The 21,941-nt window shown below is 27.8% G+C and overlaps 1 protein-coding gene across 1 annotated transcript in view; it reads left to right on the top strand.

Annotated features, from left to right (window-relative positions):
• The window catches only part of LOC111624581 (protein unc-13 homolog B-like), a 44,164-nt gene that overhangs the window by 3,292 nt on the left and 18,931 nt on the right, over positions 1-21,941 (top strand). The window contains exons 2-13 of the mRNA XM_023367475.1: positions 1,917-2,032; positions 2,131-2,193; positions 2,368-2,465; positions 6,012-6,162; positions 8,369-8,437; positions 8,527-8,616; positions 11,597-11,883; positions 12,445-12,530; positions 17,191-17,317; positions 20,106-20,202; positions 21,115-21,258; positions 21,353-21,430. Of these exons, the coding sequence (XP_023223243.1) occupies positions 1,917-2,032; positions 2,131-2,193; positions 2,368-2,465; positions 6,012-6,162; positions 8,369-8,437; positions 8,527-8,616; positions 11,597-11,883; positions 12,445-12,530; positions 17,191-17,317; positions 20,106-20,202; positions 21,115-21,258; positions 21,353-21,430 (1,406 nt within the window). The remainder of the gene's footprint in view (positions 1-1,916; positions 2,033-2,130; positions 2,194-2,367; positions 2,466-6,011; positions 6,163-8,368; positions 8,438-8,526; positions 8,617-11,596; positions 11,884-12,444; positions 12,531-17,190; positions 17,318-20,105; positions 20,203-21,114; positions 21,259-21,352; positions 21,431-21,941) is intronic.

Here is a 21,941-nt window from a genome sequence, read left to right as displayed (position 1 = left end):
AGTTAAATAATTAATTATTAATAATAATAATTAATAATAAATAATTATAATTATAATCAAGTTAAATAATTTAGAAAATTCTGGAACAAAAGAATTGGCCCAGAGTGGGACTTGAACCTAGAACTGCCACTTTCCATGCAGATAAGTTGCATTTACGTTACTAGAGCCTCCAGTCCAATCTCCTCTTCCAGATATATTTAAACTTGAAATAACCATCATTCTGAAATAACCATGATTGTCTCATGGTTAAATATATCTCATATTAAAATTGCAATATAATAGCCTGATATAATCCAGTAGTAGTAAGTGTATTATATCTGTAAATTTGGCTTGTAGATGTTGGTTTATGTATAAGTTCAAATATAATCTTTAAAATCATTCAGTCCTGTTGAACAGCCTGATGATGGCTATTGAAGATGACTGAAAACATTAGCAGGTGTTTATTAAATTGATGTTTTGTTGATTTACAAAAATTCAGCATTTAAAAACAAAACACATTATTTAACAACACATTAAATACAAAACACATTGTAATGTGTTTTGTATTTAAATACTGAATCAGTTAATTTTGTGTATATTTAGTATATGTATATATGGAGTTTAATAAATCTGATCTTTGCTGTTAGACTAATTAAAATTTGAATATTGTTGTCATATATTAAAATTGCAAAAGTTATGAAAATATGATTATTTTTACTAAAAATAAAAATTATGATGCTCAAACATTTTCATGATGTAAGACTGAGTTGTAAAAGTTATTAATGTTGTAAAAGTCATTAATATTTTCAAAGTAAATATTTAATGACTGTCTTTCATTAATCATATTTGAACCTATGCAAATTTGTCTTAATAATTGCCAAATTATGAAGAAATATGGGAATTAAAAGCTCTAAAAATCTATAATCCAGTGAGTTTTTTAAAATATATGCAAACGTTTTCATCTGTGTTGAACAGGCATCATCATGCCTCCAACCCTGGCATTGATATGGAATTTGGTAGTGTGTGCCTCTTACATAGTTCTTCCAGGCAATCCTATCTCAAACATCTTGAGCAGATGGAAATATATAAGGCCACCCGCAGTAACACCACTATTAATTTTTGCAATGTTAATTCCTTCCCCACAGCATGGAAATCTTGCTTCAAACTATAAATCTTACTATCCATTCCCTCTTCTTTCCCCCATCTTACATCACCTCCCCTCTGCACACATGTACGGCAATCCCCTGTTGTTTCAGCAGCTGGGGATTAGTTTGCCTAATGATGCTCGTTCAACACAGGGAAAATGTTTGCACATATTTTTAAAAATTGGTGGATTATATGTTTTTAGAATTTTTAACTCAAGTATACCTAGTTTTGAGTATGAAATTTGGGAATATTGTAAATGCAACATGTAATCAACCAGTAATGGTATTTGTTGGCATTATTTATTATTTTATCTAAATTTAGGTCTCATAATTTATTGTGACAGAGATTTATTGTTCTTTCTTTTTCAATGTGCAATGATGGAATTTTTTCTAAAGTACAAAATCCAACAGTCAATATTCATGCACAATTCTAACATGTAAATACAGGAAAATTTAAGTCACATTTCCTAAAACTTAAGAATTGAGGACCTATAATTGTCAATTTATACAAGTTAATTATCTTATATTTTACATTTTCATATTTCATTTCCTATTAAAGTTTGTTTAATAAATAAATAAATATGGTACCTATATACCACAATTTACAGTATTTATTAATTTTACATTGTTTTCCTAAATTTGAATAGCAGCTTCATCTATTATTTGAGGGTGATTGTTATTTGAATAAAACTTGCATATAAACATATTTATGTATAAAAAGAAACATGATATAATTAAAATCTATAAAATCTGTATTTGTAATTAATATTTTGTAATGACACCAATTTCTAGAGAAAAGAACTGATAAATCTGCTGTATCTGGTGCTATAAGGTTACATATCAGTGTAGAAATTAAGGGAGAAGAGAAAGTAGCTCCATATCATGTTCAGTATACTTGTTTGCATGAGGTATGTTATTTTGTTTTTTTTTTTGTATAACATAAATTCTTAAAACATTTTCAATGAATCAATTAAATATCAATAAAATAACAATTTTTATTCTTTAGAATCTTTTCCATTACCTTTGTGAACAAAATGGAGGAGTTGTAAAATTGCCAGAAGCCAAAGGAGTAAGTAGTTCAGTAATATATGAAAAATCACCATTTTTATGTATTACTTATAGGGAGGTGATCATTTATCTAATTATCTAGCATTATCTTTTAAATAAATAAATTATTTACAAAGTTTTATTGTTATTTATTCTTATTTGCTATACTTTTCAACATACACATGTTAATTTATAGGATGATGCGTGGAAAGTATATTTTGATCAACCCACTCAAGACATAGTAGATGAATTTGCCATGAGATATGGCATTGAGTCAATTTATCAAGCAATGACGTAAGTTAATTAATAGTGATTACACTTCTGTAAATAAATTATTTCAGAATAGTGGAAAGGAAAGAAATATAAATTTATTTAGTTTTTTTTCTTTTAAATTTTTATTTTCTAGAATATAAAGTCATATAACTATATATTTTACTGAAATAATTAAAGTTTGTAAACTACATAAATTCTAAATTAAAATTTTAATTGAACAGAACAAAAGAACAATATTACAGAGTTTTGTAACACTATCCTTTTATTCTGTTTGATTGATCTGAAGATGGAATATAGCAATCTCAAAAAACTTTTAATCAAATAAAACTTTTTTGGATTTCTTGATATTAATTGCTAATAAATTCTTTAATTTAATCTTTAATTAAATAGTATACTCAATAAGCTAAAGCGATAAATATTGTACATGATATTTTGTGCACTGTAACATATAAATAAAATTTTAAACACATCAATGTAAAAAAATAATCAAATTTATTAATTTACAGATTCTTTTTTTCAAGTAGCATTCAAATTAATTGTTAAATTCAAACAAAATCAATAATGATGCATTAAACAATAGCTGTAATAACAGTGTAAAAAAATGTTAAATAATTTGTAAGATGATATGTTTATTTTTGAAGTTAAGACAATGCAGAAAATATATACATTTTCAAGTCTATGTTTTACCCATTTTCCACCAACCACAAAAGTAACAGTTACAATTACTTGAAGAAAACTTTATAAAAAGAGAAATAATAAATAAAAAAATTTTCACAAAGTTAAAATTGATAAGGCTGACATTTGATATCGTTTTTAACTTTGTGAAAATTTTTTTATTTATTATTTCTCTTTTTGTAAAGTTTTCTTCAAGTAATTGTAACTGTTACTTTTGTGGTTGGTGGAAAATGGGTAAAACATAGACTTGAAAATGTATATATTTTCTGCATTGTGTTAACTTCAAAAATAGAAGATATCCAGAGTTGTGTAACCATATGTTATGTATACTGAATTATGTTAAAATATTTCAATTGTTTCTGAAGAAAATATTAAACCATTGCCTACTTTGCTTGAATGTATTTAAATTTTCTGGTTCCAACTTTTATATTTATTATTCTGGAATGTCACTTCAAAAATCCTTAATCATAAATGAGAAAGTACTTTTGTAAACAAACACTGATCTCTTTAAAACTTTATTTTATGCTAAATAAATATTTTTCAAATTATTATTAGAATTTATAAGAAGAAATGTATACTAAAGATTAGTGTCCACAGAAATTCACTAACAAAAGTAAAATGCAAAAAGTGAGTTTTCTTTTCCATAAGTTAGCAAGTTTTGTTCTTACTAGCATTTTGTGGGATGAGAATAACAAAAAGCATAGTCAATAAATTGCAAGTGAAGGTAAACATCATTCCAGCAAGGTGACTGATAATAATGAGTTGTGAGTTGCTAATAATGCTAAAATCTTGCATCTGTTTATTAAAAAGAAAGAAAGAAGTAACTAAACAAAACAAAAATGGAGCTTATATATAATGTACATACTGGATAACTATAATATGAATAAACCACACCTTTAACAATCCAGCAAACAAAATTATTTTAGTAACATAAAAACGTTTTTGACCGTTTTTTTAACAATCTTCTTCAGTTAACATAAAATAGAACACTAAAATAGAACGTAAATATGAAAATAAAAATTCTGAGATAAAAATAAATAATGGAAAATGTAGTTGTGGTTGATAAAATAAAATAAAATTAAAATAAACAATGTCTCTTAATAACATTAATTCTCATAAAAAGACCGCCATGCAGTAGCTAATGTGCCCACATCTCTATGGTTAATGCAATCAGTTCTCGTGTGTAAATTTGTTGTTAGTTTAATTATTGCTGCTTGATCCCAATGGACTTGAATGTCCTGTTGTCTTGCATAAGCTGATAGTGTGGTGTTGTCGAGGTTCTTATTAATCATATATTTATGCTTCATGAGTCGATGTTGCAAGTTGCACATTGTTGTGCCCACATAGACAAGTTCAGAATCAAAACGTTGATCGTGTAATGGTACAGAGTACAGAGTAGATTCCTGTGGCTGAGTTCCAATCATATTGTTTTTTATCGTTTCTTAAGAGCTTAAAAATTATAGGATTGTGTCGATATACTACTTGGAAATTATTAGTCATGGCCTCATTTTAAGGCAAATACATAAAAAGGCGGCCAAGACTAATAATTTCCAAGTATTATATCGATGCAATCCTATAATTTTTAAGCTCTTAGGAAACGATAAAAAACGATATGATTGGAACTCAGCCACAGGAATCTACTCTGTACCATTATACGATCAACGTTTTGATTCTGAACTTGTCTATGTGGGCACAACAATGTGCAACTTGCAACATCGACTCATGAAGCATAAATATATGATTAATAAGAACCTCGACAACACCACACTATCAGCTTATGCAAGACAACAGGACATTCAAGTCCATTGGGATCAAGCAGCAATAATTAAACTAACAACAAATTTACACACGAGAACTGATTGCATTAACCATAGAGATGTGGGCACATTAGCTACTGCATGGCGGTCTTTTTATGAGAATTAATGTTATTAAGAGACATTGTTTATTTTAATTTTATTTTATTAAGTGACATTTTCGGTTTAATTTATAATATTTTATCAACCGCAACTACATTTTCCATTATTTATTTTTATCTCAGAATTTTTATTTTCATATTTACGTTCTATTTTATGTTAACTGAAGAAGATTGTTAAAAAACCCTGTCAAAAACGTTTTTATGTTACTAAAATAATTTTGTTTGCTGGATTGTTAAAGGTGTGTTTTATTCACAAAAATGGAGCATTACTTATTTCATTCAAAAATTGTTTCACATTATTGGTTTCATGCTACCTTATTTGTTGCCATTTTGAATTTTCTCTCTCTGTCAAGGAATTCAGTCTTATAAGTTCTGATTGGGTGGGAATATTCTTTGCTAATAGAAAAGTTTAGCATATTGGATTGCTGGCACAATTCACTAAACTGAAGCATTTGCTGGAAATGACATCACTAATAACATGAAATTTGTTTCATGTTTTGCTTGCAAATTGCACTCAGTGTGAACTAACCTCTATAATTTCAAAAATTGAGCAACATCTATTATACTTAACTATGTCTTTTAAATAAATTTAAATATCTTAAAGTATCTTGAGAGAAGTTTTGGATTGTTGTAATGTTAAAATTTATCTAACAAAAAAAAAGACAAAACTATTTTTAAATATCTATCTTAATAAAAGAGAGAAATCAAATTGAATTGTAAAAATATTAATGTCTACAATTATTAATTTTATTACATAATTAATTAATAATGGAAAAAGTTTTTGTAAAATTTATTAATGTAAATAAAAATAATATCTCAAATTATATAAAGACAAGATTTAGAAAAACTATATTACTTTTGTTTTGAAATCACCTAGGATGATAAAGAACATTAGTGACAGTCAGAAATTTTTAATAATTTTTTGATTTGTTAAAATATATATTAGTGTTATTAATTTTTATTTAATTTTCTGATAGACACTTCCACTGCCTTTCAACAAAATATATGTGCCAAGGAGTTCCAGCTGTAATGAGCACATTGCTGGCAAATATTAATGCTTACTATGCACACACTGCTGCTTCCTCTGCAGTTTCTGCAAGCGATAGGTTTGCTGCATCAAATTTTGGAGTAAGTCATTCTGATGAAATATTCAGATTTAAAATTAAATTGAAATATTTTTATATTAAGATTTTTATGTAGTTATTAATAGTTGATTTTATTGGTTGTATAATAATTTAAAGTTAGATTTGAATTCTATTTTTAAAAAAATTTATACCATATAACTATAACCAAGCCAAAAGTTACAATGATTACCAAATAGTTTAATGAAATTCATCTTTAAATGTCTTTTGGCTAGACTAATATTGAATAAGCAAGAGTTTACTTGATACTAGTGGCATCCTTGTCAATTTTCAAATTTTGCTTGTAATTTGAATTTGAAATTTTATTAAACTTTATTGCATTATATGTTAATATAAATTGTTAGGGAGCAATAAAGATATTTTTACATTTTGTTTATAAACTAATGGATTATACACAAACATTAATATTATGTCGTTCTAACATCAGTTTGGTTAAGAATTATCAAACTGATATTTTTTAGATCATGATTAGATCCAAACAACTTCATAGCAGAATATACATTTTATCATGTCAATGCTTTTGTTATAAAAGATGGAAACATTTCCTGTGACTGATGATGATTTTTAAATATTTTTGATATTTAATGTGTGTGATTATCACACACATTATATATATATGATATGATATGAGATATGATCATTTATCATGAACAGATATGTGAACATGTAAAATCATATACACATAAAAGATCTTTTGTAATACCTTATATATGTTCTTTGGAGTGTTCTTGGAATGTATATAAGTTGTTATAAAAGAAATAGACAACACAGCATTGACAGTTTTTACTAACTTTGAAATTATAATGGTTAATTAGAAAAAATGTGATGTTAATCAGAGATGCTGGAAACATTTGGCCATTTTTGTTCATAATTAGATCTCATTTAATTCAGTAAATTTGGTTCACTGAGTTATATAAGATTTATAATATTAATGCAAGGGATTGTGACATTTTATCTTAGCATGACAAATTTATGATGACATGCAATTGATGGTTCACATAAATTTTTTTTATATTTAGATCACTCAATACTATCATTTATTATTTATACCAGATCAAAATTTAATTCTATTTAATTTTGGTGGAATTCTCTTAAACTTAAATGTATGGAGTCTTCTTTCTGATGACTAGTCTTGATGTAGAAATGATGTAGTCTTGATCGTCTGCTTTACTGTTTCATAGAAATTATGTAATTTGAGGAAGGGTGATAAAGCAAGCCAGAAATGTTAGTTTTTAATTAAATATTCATTTGAGGATTGAAGGTTCTTTCTTCTAACAAAATATTGTAAAGCCTATAACTGAAAATATCACTAATTACAGTCAAACTCTGTTTATTCAGATTTCCAGAATATCCAGATTAGTTTGTATAGTCATTTTTTTTTAAACTTTTACATACTTTTGTAGAAAAATTATTTTTTGTGATATTTGTGAGATCACTGAAACATTGTTACATGGATACTATATATATTAAGGTTGTAAATACAGTAATCTCACATTTGTAAGAATAATAAAACTATATATTGTTTGTATGTACTGAGTAATTTTTGTTCTGTTTATATAATAATAATGTTCTTGTGGCGTAGTAAACACTAGTATTGTGTTTTATTCCAAAGACACATGGCAAGTTTTGGTGTGGAAGGTGAAAAAGGGGGAGGAAACAGCTAAAAATTTTTACAGTTGTATTGCATCAAAATTTACCTAAAAGGGAAGATTTTAACTTTTTAATTTGTAATATATACTAGTTTATTTACAAAAGATTAAAGCTGATTTTACATGTTTTTAAATTATACAAAGTGTAACCAAAAGGTACAGTACATCTATATATCGTTTATGTACTCATTGTTTTATGTAAATTCTCTACTGTAATAAGTTAAAAAATATATATTATATTTTAGTTGACTGAAGAGGGGCAAAGCCCAAAATGAGTACAAAACAATGTACTGTATCGACTCAACTAATAAAGGAATTTGATGGAAAACTTGCCATGTGTCTTTGGAATAAAACACAATACTAGTGTTTACTACACCACAATTATAAAACAGGACACGGTTTTAAAAAACAAATTAATGTTCTTATTAATGTTAATAGATGTTCATGAATTGTATTTATTTTTTATTATTTAATAGCGATTTTTATATTTAATTTTATATGATTTTATTGTACATTGTTAATATTTTATATTTTTTTGAATAGAAAGAAAAATTTGTTAAACTTCTGGACCAACTTCATAATTCTCTCAGGATAGATCTCTCCATGTATCGCGTAAGTATTCAAAAAATTTTATTAAAATACATTCAAATTTTCAAACTGTTTTAAAATCAATACTGAAAAATTATTTTAAATGTTTTCAGAATAATTTTCCGGCCTCAAGTTCAGAAAAACTTCAGGATTTGAAATCCACTGTAGATCTTTTAACGAGCATAACATTCTTCAGAATGAAGGTAATATATTGTTGGTTATTTGTATGACTAACTACAGTAGAGCATCGATTATCCGACCCCCGATTAACTATCAAATCGGTTAACCGACCGTTCTAGTTGGCAAATTTCAAATGTCCACTAGTGATGTGGCACTACAATATTTGGGTATGTCTTGGTTACTTTAATATTATTTTTGTTAAATTTTTGTGTGTTTTAGCTGGCAACATGGCTCGAGCATCAAAGGGCAGCCAGTATTTAAACAAGACTTAATTTTCTAATTAAGTCTTTATGAATTAAGTTTTTATTTTTAATTAGTTTTATTAAGTCTAAAAAGTTTTATTAAGTCTAATTAAGTTTTATGAATGGTTGTTTGTTTTGTGAGCAATAAAATAATTTAAAAATAATTTTTAACGATACGATAGCGACGATTATTATTTTAAAAAAATTTGTTAGGCTTAACATCGATGAAAATTCAATGCGAAGTTGGTTATAGCAATATACTAATTACATGGGATATACTAATATACTATACTAATAATGAATTTTTTTCATTTTTTTCAGTTATCTGACCAACCTGAGTCCCCAATTGAGTCGGATAATCGATGCTCTACTGTATATTTGAATTTTATTTCTTTTTAATAACATTTGATTATAATTGTAAATCTCCATTCCAGAATCTTAGAAAAACATGAAATTTAAATTCTAGTTCAAAACATAAATAACAATATTTGAAACAATATTTACTTTTTGATTGTATTGTTAATATTCATAATTAAAAATTTAATTTCTAAAGTTCATTTTTGTCATTTCAAAATTATTAATACAATTCATTGCAATTGAAATATTGAAACATAAAGAATAAAAAATAAAGATTTTACAATATATAAAATCAATATTTTACAAAAGGGCTTGTATAATTAATTAAATATATTAAATATATACAATTTTATGTTCATTTATGTATAAACTATTTTTATCTAAAAATATTTTTTTAATTTAATTTTAAAAAAATACTATATAATTATATTTTTAAGAAGACTATGTCTTGTTTATAAAATCATACTGCCTGCTGGGTAACCAGCTTAGAGTTATGAAGGAGTACATGTCAGGAGTTGCAATTTGGCACAGAGTATTAGGTGCCCAAATCATGTGCGCATAAAAAAAACAGACTTGTAGGTACTCAGGGGACCGAGAATCGAGTCAAAATAAAATTCAAAATGGCGATACTCTCTACAAACAGGCAGTAGTGTGAGATTTGTGCATGCATTGCTCATTGGAAATGCGAACGTTGCAAAATCGAATTTTGACAAACATTGGGAAGTTTCAAATGAGAAATCGAATTTTGACAAACGAATCTTTGAAAAAATAACCCATTTACCTGTCCTGTGTTATTCCCAACGTATCTCTGGTTGCGACATGCTGACCATGACCAGTTGACCTGAGATATCTCATTTCAGCATCAGAATCTTTTTTTGAAGTAGATGGCACTAGTTGTTATAATTTATATTAAAAGTAACTTTTGAAATATAATTTGTTTTTTTCTACATTTATTAATATATACATTGTTTGTGCAAAAATTCAANAAATAAAAGATAATTTCAAATGATACAATAGCTAGGATTATTTTTTTCAAAAATGGGAAATTTTTGTTAGGCATCGACAAAAATTCAACCCGGGGGATACACAATGTTGAGAAATTTCGAAATTGGAAAGGTTAATTTCACTGAAAATGCATTATGGACGATCTCATGGTCATAGCTGGCAAAGTTTGAAAGATCACGCTCAAAACCAGCGATACCAAAGATGATTGGAGAACAAGACCCACCTTGAGTGTCAAAGTGATTCCATTTAGTAGTGCGTCTCCGAGATGTAGTCTTGTCCCAAATACGGCTTTGCCATTTTACTTGTTCATTATATAATTTAAATATTTCATAATGAAAAATAGTAGAATTATCTGTAAAGACAATATTTAAAAATAAATGACCAGTTATTGAATAATACAAAAGATATCTTAAAAACTTGTATTTTGAAGACATTAATTGCTTCTTAATAATAAAATAATAATTACAATTAATTATTATAGTCTGGTAATTAAATTACTGTCACAAAATAAATTTTCTACATGAAATAAATCATACATGCAAGCTAGTATTGATACACAATTCTGAATACAGCTAATAATTAAATAATAAATTCTAAATTTAAACTGATACTAAAGTTGATAATTTATATTAAATACTGGAAGTAAATTATATGATTTTTTAAAGTGACAATAATAATATAACAACAAATTTCATATGGTATTACTTTCAACAATCATATTGAGAACACATTAAGCCAACCAAACTAACTGTTTAATAACTACAGTAAGTCTTAAGCATATATTACTGAAAATATTTTTTCAGTAAGATATTCTTTCAATATCTTACTGAATATCTGTTCTTTATTTAAGAAGGTTATGATAAATATATTAAATTTTAGAAAATATTATTTAAAAATTTGTGTTTACAGTATATTTCTTTTCAGTATTTAGATTAATTTCTTAAATATGTTTTTATTTTATTGTTTTTAAAATTATAACTTCTAACTGAAAATATATTTTACAATTCATTGCATTATGAAATATTTTACAAACTATTTATTGTTATCATTACCCATTATAATTGTAAACTTTACAAGAAACAAGTGATTAAAAAGGAAAAGTGTAGAACTCTCAGAGATCAAGAAATTTATACAAAAATCTAAAATAGAGCATGGTTTTGTAATGTTCTTAAATGATATATACAGTAAATTTACCAGAAGAATTCATCCAAAAAAAATATACCAGATAATTAATAATAAAGATGATAAAGCAACTTAAGTAATTATCAAAAAATTATTAAAATATTTTTGTTTTATCCAAGTTGATATTAAAAAACAGTTACATACTTGATGATTCTGGAATGAAGATGGTTCTATTGTGTATTGAATTTGTTATCAATCTGAGCATTTTCTCCTTCAGGTACAAGAACTTTCCAGTCCACCTCGTGCCAGCACGGTTGTAAAAGATTGTGTTAAAGCTTGTCTGCGTGCTACATACCAATTCTTGTTTGAGAATTGCTATGAATTATATTCAAGAGAATTCCAAGTAGAGCCACAAGAACAAAAATCTAAAGACGGTTCAAATCAAATGGGTGCTGATGATCACGGACCTAGCTTACACAATCTTGATTTTTGGCACAAGTTAATTGCTCTGATGGTATCAGTTATAGAAGAAGATAGAAACAGTTATACACCTATATTGAATCAGTAAGTATAATGTGATTAAATAAACTCATTGACAAAAAAATGTTATGCATCCATATAGATTGTCTAATTATGGAAAAACTGTGTACTGTTATGTCTCAAACAAGTGTGTAAATGATTACAGTTGTGATCCAATTACATTCCAGGTAACATCACCATAGTCCTTAACATTGCTACCCCAGTATTCTATAAAATGGCTTGCAGAGACTCTTCACAATGTGCATAATTTTTAGTGTACCTGTGAGGTCTGTAAACACTAAGCATGTCTCTATGGTGTAGTCAAACATATTATACCAGCTGACAAAATTTAAGAAAGACTGCATCACCAAGCATAGAGAAGCAATCTGGCTGTTTTATCAAAATCCTCACCATCTAAATCATTCTGACCTGACTGTGAGGTGGTGTTGGGGACAGTGGATACATTAGGGCACACACATTTAAATTTTAATTTTCTTTTACTCAAAAACTTTTCAATAGAAAAATTATTGTAATTAAAATGAATCTAATTTTATTTTCATTCATATTAAATACATAAATATTAATGTTGTTATTGTGTTAATATAGGTTTCCACAAGAGCTCAATGTTGGACAACTCAGTGCTGCCACCATGTGGAGTTTATTTGCAGTTGATATGAAATATGCTCTAGAAGGTAAGTATTATAGATGTAAATGCATTCATTGCAAGAATTCATTATAAACTAATCAAAATTTATTATTTATATTATTTTTTTAAGTAAAAATTGTTTTGTCATACTAGAAAATGGTTCAATAAATTCAAATAAAGAATACATTTCATAATTACATATAAAATTAAAGTTTAATTTAAGCATAATGAAATATTTTTGATAACTTCTCTACCTTTTTTTTAATGTCTTTTAGAGTATAGTCAGTTCCATATTTATGAACTCCAGACTTATTACAGCAAAAACTAGTGTATTAAAAAATTGTTTTTGCATCTAAACAATCAGTTGTATTTATTAATGTCGGTTAAATGTTAAAAGTAATGCTTTAACGTGAAATTTACACACACTATATGGTGCATATGGACCATAATACAATGCAACAAGTAAAACAGCAAAGCCATTCTTGAGATGAGACTATGTCTCAGAGAGTGCGAGCAACACGTGCAAATCTTGCACTCACGCCTGTTTGTAGAAACAGTCTCAGTATTTTGTATTTTATTTTGACCTGGTTTTTAGTTCCCTGACTACCTACAAATCTAGTTTATTATATGTGTGCATGATTTGGGCACCAAATACTCTGTGCCAAATTGCAACTCCTGACATATACTTCTTCATACCTCTAAGGTGTGCAGCTGTTGATAGCAGTGCAATTTTAGAGATGAGACTGTAACTGTATATATATTATATAGGATAGGTTGTGTATACTCAGCTTTGGGAACCATATTCCATTATCATTATTTTTTTGCCTGTTTGACCAATTCAACTTATAATGAGAGTTTCAGATATACAAATGATTTATCATCACATTTCTTCTTTTTTATAGGTTTATTAATCCACTCTTATAACTATGCTTTGCATATAATTTTATATGTACAGAGTGTTTATAATTAAAGTTCCACTTTGAAATGGCCATAAAATGAAAACTACTGGACAGAATGTTATCAAACTTGGTAATAGTGTTCAGGACTTCATGGGATTTTATTTCCCATGAAAAAAAAAAGTTCAAAAGCTCACCACCAATGGGAAATGGTGCTCTCTACAATATTGTTAAACGAAATAAGACATGAAGACCTCGTTGAAAATTTTTTTAATTGGTTTTAAAACAAAACTGTTTGTGGGGTTACTCCTGATATGCTAAGATATACTGTTGAGAGCACAGTAATGCAATGTAACTTGCTTATCAAAAATGGTGGACACCACATTGAACATGCTCTGTAACACGTTTTAAAACTGATTAAAAACATTTTCAATGATGTCTTTGTGTCTTATTTTGTTTAACAATATTGCAGACAGCACCATTTCCCATTGGTGGTGAGCTTTTGAACTTTTTTTTCAAGGAAATAAAATCCCATGACATCCTGTACACTATTACCAAGTTTGATAATATTCTGTCCAGTAGTTTTCATTTTATGGCCATTTCAAAGTGAAACTTTAATTATAAACACACTGTATTTATAGCATGGTAATTGATGTTTCAAATTATTTCTTTTTGGTAAAGACATCAAGGCATAAATAAAATAACAATATTGAATTTTATTTCCATTTATTGTACAAAGTATGTTTTGCATTTCTTTGGTACACTTATTTTGCAAATAACTGAAATTGTTTGTGATAACATAGTAAACAATATAACATTTAATATAATAAACAATTTTTTAAATAGCAATATAACCTAGATAGGACCATTGACATAGAGCATATTCCACTTTGTCATGTCATTTCATTCACAACAGCACTTACAATTCATAGCAATAGTTCAAAATATTTCATAGTAGAAAATATGGAATTTATATTTCCACAGAAATTATAAATATTTTAACAGACAGTACTATCCTGGATTGCCAAAAATTATGTTGTGATCAAGTTGTTAGTCATGCCTGCATAAGCAATGTAAAGTTTTGCTGGAATTCCAACAGATATACTTTAATAAAGGTTTAAATTTTAGATGTATATTTCCAGCTGTATCTTGAGTTTTATCTTGTATTATGTTCACATAAGCTGTCATAGATCCTGACAGAAATTACAGGAATTAGTCAAAATCATATATATGATACAGTTTTTATTTTTGTTCATCAATCCATTTATATTTATTTCTTTAAATTTTTAAACTTTTTACATAATTTTTTATTACAAATGGATTTTTCATTCATTTTATTTCTTTTGATGACTTATTTTATTTTATTTGTTGCCTTCTGTGTTTCTGTTCCTTTGTATTGTAGCATAGTGTCAAGATATGATGATAAGACAAAAAATGGATTATTTTTGTTGTCTTAATATCAGTCTTTATCATTACTATTTTATCAAGCTGTCATTAAGCCATTGTTACTAGCTCAGTTTTAATTTAAAATTGGATTTAATCACCTATTTATTAATTCATGTAATATGATATTTATTCATGAACAGAAGTGGTAGAGGACATAATGATAACATTTTCTAATTCTGAATAAAATTTTCAAATGTGATAATGCACAAAGCGCCCCCCCCCCATGCTTCAGCATCACGGGACCAAGGGGTCGACATTGCATCGGCGAAGACTGCAATGTCTAATTCGTCAGGACTGACACCACTGTGTCTTCTGGGTAGACACAGAGACCATTACTTTTGTCGTTACATGCGAATGGTCATGTCTGTGGGTGGTCGGACTCGGGATGGAGACCAATTGGCCTAAAGAAGTGCACTTTACAATTCAGTTATAGAAAATAATACCCATTTATTGATTATATATAAACTAGTTACACATATGCTTCAAGAGAGAGAGAGAGTGAGTTTACAAACATTCACACATGGTATTTACATGAAGATCGCTCTCTTGATTTGGGTCCTTTTTTTGGTGGAGACACATCCTTGGTGGGTACTTGGGGTCATTGGCTATCGGCAGTTAAGCTTCTGATCACTGGCTATTGGAGGAGCATCAGCGGCAAAGTGTATCCAAGTGTACTGTACACACATGACCAACCTTCAATGTGGATGAACTCTTCTCCTTTATTTGGGGGTCCTTCCCCTCACAACTCTTGGCCTTTTTTGGTAAAATCATCCTTCATGTCCAATGACGATTTTTGCATTTGATTCCTAGTGACACATTAGATGTGTCACCCCCAAACAAGGAAGCAAGCCCATGGGAAAGGATATAATCATATCCGTAGTGATTTTTTTTTTTCCAAAAAATTTTTTGAATAAAATTTTCCTGTAAAGTCTGGCCCTCACACAAATATTCTACTGGAAAATATTTTTATATCTTTACAAAACACTGTTGTGTTTGTAAATGATAATAAATGTTCATTTTTTGTGAAATTACATAATAAACACAGATTAAATACAAGGTGCGTTCCATAAATAATGCGACCAAATTCATAAAAAATCATTTATTGAACATATTCTTACAATTAGTCAAAAATCTTCGAAATAGCACCTTCCTTCATCAATACACTTGTGAAGGCAGTGTTTCCGGGCCTGGAAGGCATTCTGGAAGGCCTTCTCCGGAATGTCCTTTAGAGCTGATGTAACATAACCCTTTATGTTTTCAATCGTGTCCCAATGTTTCCCTTTTATGGCCCCTTTTAAGTGAGGAAACAAAAACAAGTTGGCGGGAGCCAGGTCAGGACTGTAAGGTGGCGGTGGAACCAATGGGGTGTGGGTCCTGGCCAGGAAATCATTGATAGTGAAGGCGCTGTGGCTTGGTGCGTTGTCGTGATGAAGTTTCCGTGTGGCCTTGATGTCACTTCGGCAGCGCGTGACTAGGATTTCAGTCTTTTGAACACTTCCAAGTAGAAAGCTGCATTTACAGTGGTCCTGACAGGTACGAATTTGTGGTGGTTAATGCCTCTGACGTCATAGAAGACAATTCGGGAGGTTGATGGACGTCCACTGCGGGGTTCGTCGGTGACCTTCTCTTTTCCATCCTTGAACGACTTGTGCCATCGAAAGACTTGTGATTTGGAGAAGCAATCACTCCCAAACGCCTTCTGAATTAATGTAAAAGTTTCGGTGGTGGACTTCCCAAGTTTAACGCAAAATTTGATAATGTAACTTTGCTCCACAAAATGATCCATCGCTCTGTGTTACATTAACTCAAAACAAGGTTCACGGGAACGGATGTCTTCACACGCCAGCAGCTTGGAGGCAAACAAGACCAGGCGAGTTTTGAAGCTAACACTTCACATCACCTAACACAACAGGTTAGAACTAGCTACGGCATATCATCATATCATGAAAAAAATCAGTTGCATTACTTATGGAATGCACCTTGTATGTGTTTTTAATTCATTTTGAAATAGAATTAATGGACATTGTTATACTTTTGGCTCAAAAATCGAATCCTAATACCAAATTTATTAAAATGTTTTTTGAACTGAATAAATTTATTAAAATGTACATTTTGAAACTTAATCAAAATTTAAAATAAATGATAAAATATAATCTGTCATTTTTCATAAACTTTTTATTAAATTTTTGTTATATGACAGCAATAACATTTATTGTACTTTCTTTGTGTAATTAAAGAATTGATTGTACTGTATTCTAAAATTATATAAAGTAATAACTGTAGTTAAAATATACTTTAATTTTACTTTATTTATTAGAATATTAATTACTGATAATTAATAAATGAAAACTTTTTTAATTTTAGAACATGAACAACACAGGTTATGTAAAAGTTCTGCCTACATGAATTTACATTTTAAAGTGAAATGGTTTTACAATAATTATGTAAAGGATGTTCCACCGTATAAAGACACAGTACCAGAATATCCATCGTAAGATAATTATTTATATGTTAGTTTTTATGTTATAATAAATATATCCATTATAAAATTAAAAAGTCATAAATTTTATTTTATTTGCTTCATAAATTTATATAGCAGTTTTAATATATATCCATCTATTGTAAAGCCAAATGGAATTAAATGCAAAAAATTATATTTTATAATATACTTTAAAATAGAAATAATAGCTTAATTTGGTGTGTATAAATTATAAATCTGAAGAAGATTTTAAAAATTTTACATCCTCTTCAGGTTTTAAAGTAAATTTATAAAATACGGTTTAATAGATACTATTTTGATAGCTATTAGCAGTCAAGATAGTATTAAGTGAAAAATATTTCTCTAGGGGGTGCTCTGTAAAATTTTAAAATATTGCCACTATTTCACCAGTTTTTAATTATTTTGTCACTTCAAATTATTCATTATTACCAGTTACTTACTAATTAATGCAGGTGCTGGTAGCAATATTAGTTTGGCATCTGGAAAGCAAAAGTAACATGTTAAACTGTCACTAACAAGAAGAGGGCCAGATGTTTGGGTTTCTGATTCAAACAAAATTTGGTGAGCACATAACCCTAAACACAAACAGCTCCTTGTCCAAATGATAGGACCCACTTTTCAAGCATGTTCAAAAATGGTCCACTGAAAATTTAGCGTTTAGCTTATAAGTTTTTGAAGTTTCATATCCAATAGTTGAGTGAATAAGACACTAGGTACTGGAGCTAGACAATGTAGATTTGAACCTTTGAGATTTTAGTTTAGTTCTTTTTTATGTGTTATTATTTTATTAATTTATCACATTATTATTACTATTATTCATTACATTTAAAGCTTATAAAACAAGAGATTAAAAATTGTGACATCATTTCCTGCTTAAGGAAAAAATCCTCCAGATTTAATTCTTATGTTGTTAGATGAAATTTTCTTCATATTTATTTTCAGATATGATGGTATAGTAACATTTGACATGTAACAAACATGAATGCATTAGGAAAGTGTCCCTAATATTAACAATGAAAAAAATAAAATGCTGCAACTATGTTACCCTATTTTCATATCGCTTGTCTTTTTCCTCCACATACAGTAACATCTGAAGCTTATTCACTTGTGAGGATATAGTGTGTAAAATATGTGGAAATAAATATCAAGAAATAAAAGTTTTATTTAACGATGTAAAGGAGTTAAATCTACAAAAGCTTTTTTTCACTAAACAGGAAATGATGTCACAATTTTTGATCTCTTGTTTGCTTTAAACATGAGGAATAATAGTAATAATAAGGCTAATGATATGATAAAATAATAAAGTTACATATAAAAAACTAAATTAAACTAAAACTAAAACTCCAAAGTTCAAACCTACATCATCTAGCTCCAGTACCTAGTGTCTTATTCGCTTGGCTATTGCAGCTCCTAGGACTTGAAACTTCTAAAAACTTATAAGCCAAACTTAAATTTTCAGAAGCCCAATTTTTGGAAACACTTGAGAAGTGGGTCCTATTATTTGGATAAGGAGCTGTTAATGTTTAAGGCTGCATGCTCACGAAGTTACATTTGAATCAGAGTCTTGAATGTTTGGCTCTCCCCTTGTTAGCAATAGGAATTATTTTTGAATAATTTTTTCACTTTTTATAACCATATAAAAGGGGTTTTTGGACAAATAAACCAAAATGTTTGTCCTTTGAATCCAATGTTCACTCAAGTTTAAGAATTACTGAGAATTAAATCATCTCATTAATTCTTGAACTTGGGTGAACATTGGATTCAGATTCAAAGGCTATTTCATTTTATTTGTTTGAAAAACCCCTTTTAAGTGATTATAAAAGTGGATGATTATAGTCAGAAAATATTGCTATTTTTAGCTTTGTATTGAATAATTTTTTAATGAATAATTCTGAATAACACATTTGATCACAATGTTTAAACAGTATTTCACAAGTTTTGTTGTGTCAAAATTTTCGTTTTAGTCTACTGAAAAAAGATCAAAATGAAAAAAGTCCCCAATCTGGAAATGCTGGGTGGCATTGCACAAAACTGCCTTCGGTTCTTGATGCCAGTTTCTACTTTTCTGCCTGAACTAACCATGTGATGTCATGAAATCACTGAATGTATGGTGCACAGAACTCCCATTGTACAGAAGCTTGACATTTTGCTGTTTTTTCTGAAGTGTGATTTGTGATTCAATTTTGCACTGAATGTCACAATAAATAATTTTTCATTAATGTTAGTTTTTGTTTGAATCAACCAGGGGTAGAATTGAATACTTTTTTAATTCTTTCTGTCCTTTGGGCACTAAGAGCATCTTTTAATAAATTCATCATGGATTCATATAAGCCCACAATGGGGTGGCTGGGTAATGAGGGAATGAACCCGGCATATCCAGGATGGCTCACCCCAGAAAATTCTTGGATTTTTTGATTTATCTGGATTAACACTCTGACATAACACTCGTAAAAAGGTTTTTTGTGGATTGTTATTATCTGGATTCATTTCCCAGTTTGTGACATCTAGTATAATTAAAGATAAAAATAGAAAACTACTAAAACCTCTGCAAAATGGAAACCTGTCAAAATAGAAAAATAATTCAGTACCATGCAATTCTTGGTTACACAAATTTTACTGTATTTTCCTATTTGTTGATGGATTTCTAACAAATGTCAAATAATTATTTTATAGAGAAATCATTATGTGTGTGTCATGTAATTATTTTAATATTTTATTATAATACTTAATATACTAAATATAAAATTTAGATTAATATTGTTTTTATTTAACTTTTTAGTTGGTTTGAACCATTTGTTATGCAGTGGTTGAATGAAAATGATGATGTTTCCCTAGAATACCTCAACAGTGCCTTCCTCCGTGATAAGAAGGATGGCGTAAGTATTTTTTTTTTAAGTTTTTGTATATAAATAAAAAGTGGAATTAGTTTTAATTTTATGGGAAGAGATTTTGTTTTCTAATAGAATTTATTACAAATGAACATTATTCATATTCTAATAATACTGAGCAAAGAAAATTTATTAATTATTACAATTAATTTCAATATTGCTAAGTTAAGAATATTTTTAAAAATACATAAGAATTTCTATTTAAAAATAATAAAAATTTAATGGAAAATCTACAAATTTTCAAAATATAAAGTGATTTCAATAATATAACTTGTATAATATGAAAATTGAATTATTGTTTATTAACACACATGATGACAAACTTATTAAACTAAATTAATTTTAAATTTTAATATTTTTGTTATCTAAAGAGCTTTGTAATGATAATTTTAATTAATAAAAATAAAACTAGAGTGAAAAATTATGTTAAAATAAGTAGAAAAACCAATAAAAATGAACATTGTCTTTATGAACTCATTCTTTTCTCACCACTGTGACAACAATAAAGTCATTTGCTTCTGTAGTAGTTAAGTACAGAAGCATATGACTTTATAGATTGCTATTGTTCTTGTTGTACAAGAAGAGGGATTAACGTGAATACATTATATTTTAGTTGCTTTTTTCCTATTTATTTTATAAGTGATAATTATGTTTTTCCAAAAAAAAATGTATGAGCAAAACAGTCAGTTTATAAATGCTAATAAAATGTCTTAATCAATATATTCCTTTTGAAGAAATAAGATTGTCAATACAAGGTATCTTTGAAGAAGATTAAATTTTGAAAATGTTTACATGCATTAAAATATTACTGTGTTACTAAAAATAGAAACTCTTGAGATTTAATAAACACAGTTTATAAGAGAATATGATATATATATAATTTGTTTCAAACTTTTATAGTTCCAGCAAAGCTCAGAACATGCACTCTTCTCCAATTCTGTAGTGGATGTTTTTACTCAGCTGACTCAGTGTTTTGATGTAATTAGCAAACTAGAATGTCCTGATCCTGAAATAGTAAAGAGATATATGAAAAGATTTGCCAAGGTATAAGTGACAAATAATATAAATAATTTTAGAAAATAATTTAATAAAAAAGTAATCTTATCTTTACACATTTAAAAAATTATTATTTTTCTAGACGATAGTGAAAGTTCTGACAGCATATGCTGATATTGTTAAGAGAGAATTTCAAAATTATGTCAGTCAAGAGAAAACAGTAAGAAAAATTTGTTAAAATAATATATATTTAATATAAAATAATATAATATTTAATATATGATTATTATTATTATTATTTCAGATAATTTTAAATTAAAATATTTTAATGTATTTCCATGCTATAGTCTAAATTATGCATATAGATTTATTACATAATAAACTATTCTGACATTAAGTATCTGGTTTTGATGGATTAATGCATTACTGTATTATAGTTTATAATACATATTTAACAAAAGAATAAAAATTCAGTCATTTTGTATGATTGGTTTGTCACTTTAGTAAACAGAACACGTGACATGATAATTGTTGTTGTTTGTCTTGTTAGTAGCATGTAAATTTATGACCTTTTAAGATAAAAATAACTAAATTATGCATATAGATTTATTACATAATAAACTATTCTGACATTAAGTATCTGGTTTTGATGGATTAATGCATTACTGTATTATAGTTTATAATACATATTTAACAAAAGAATAAAAATTCAGTCATTTTGTATGATTGGT

The sequence above is a fragment of the Centruroides sculpturatus genome, unplaced genomic scaffold (assembly GCF_000671375.1).
Source record: "Centruroides sculpturatus isolate CEXI.00-Female unplaced genomic scaffold, Cexi_2.0 scaffold15, whole genome shotgun sequence".
Taxonomy (NCBI): Eukaryota; Metazoa; Arthropoda; class Arachnida; order Scorpiones; family Buthidae; genus Centruroides; species Centruroides sculpturatus.
Note: the sequence above shows the minus strand (reverse complement) of the source record. Positions and strands in the feature narration are given on the sequence as shown.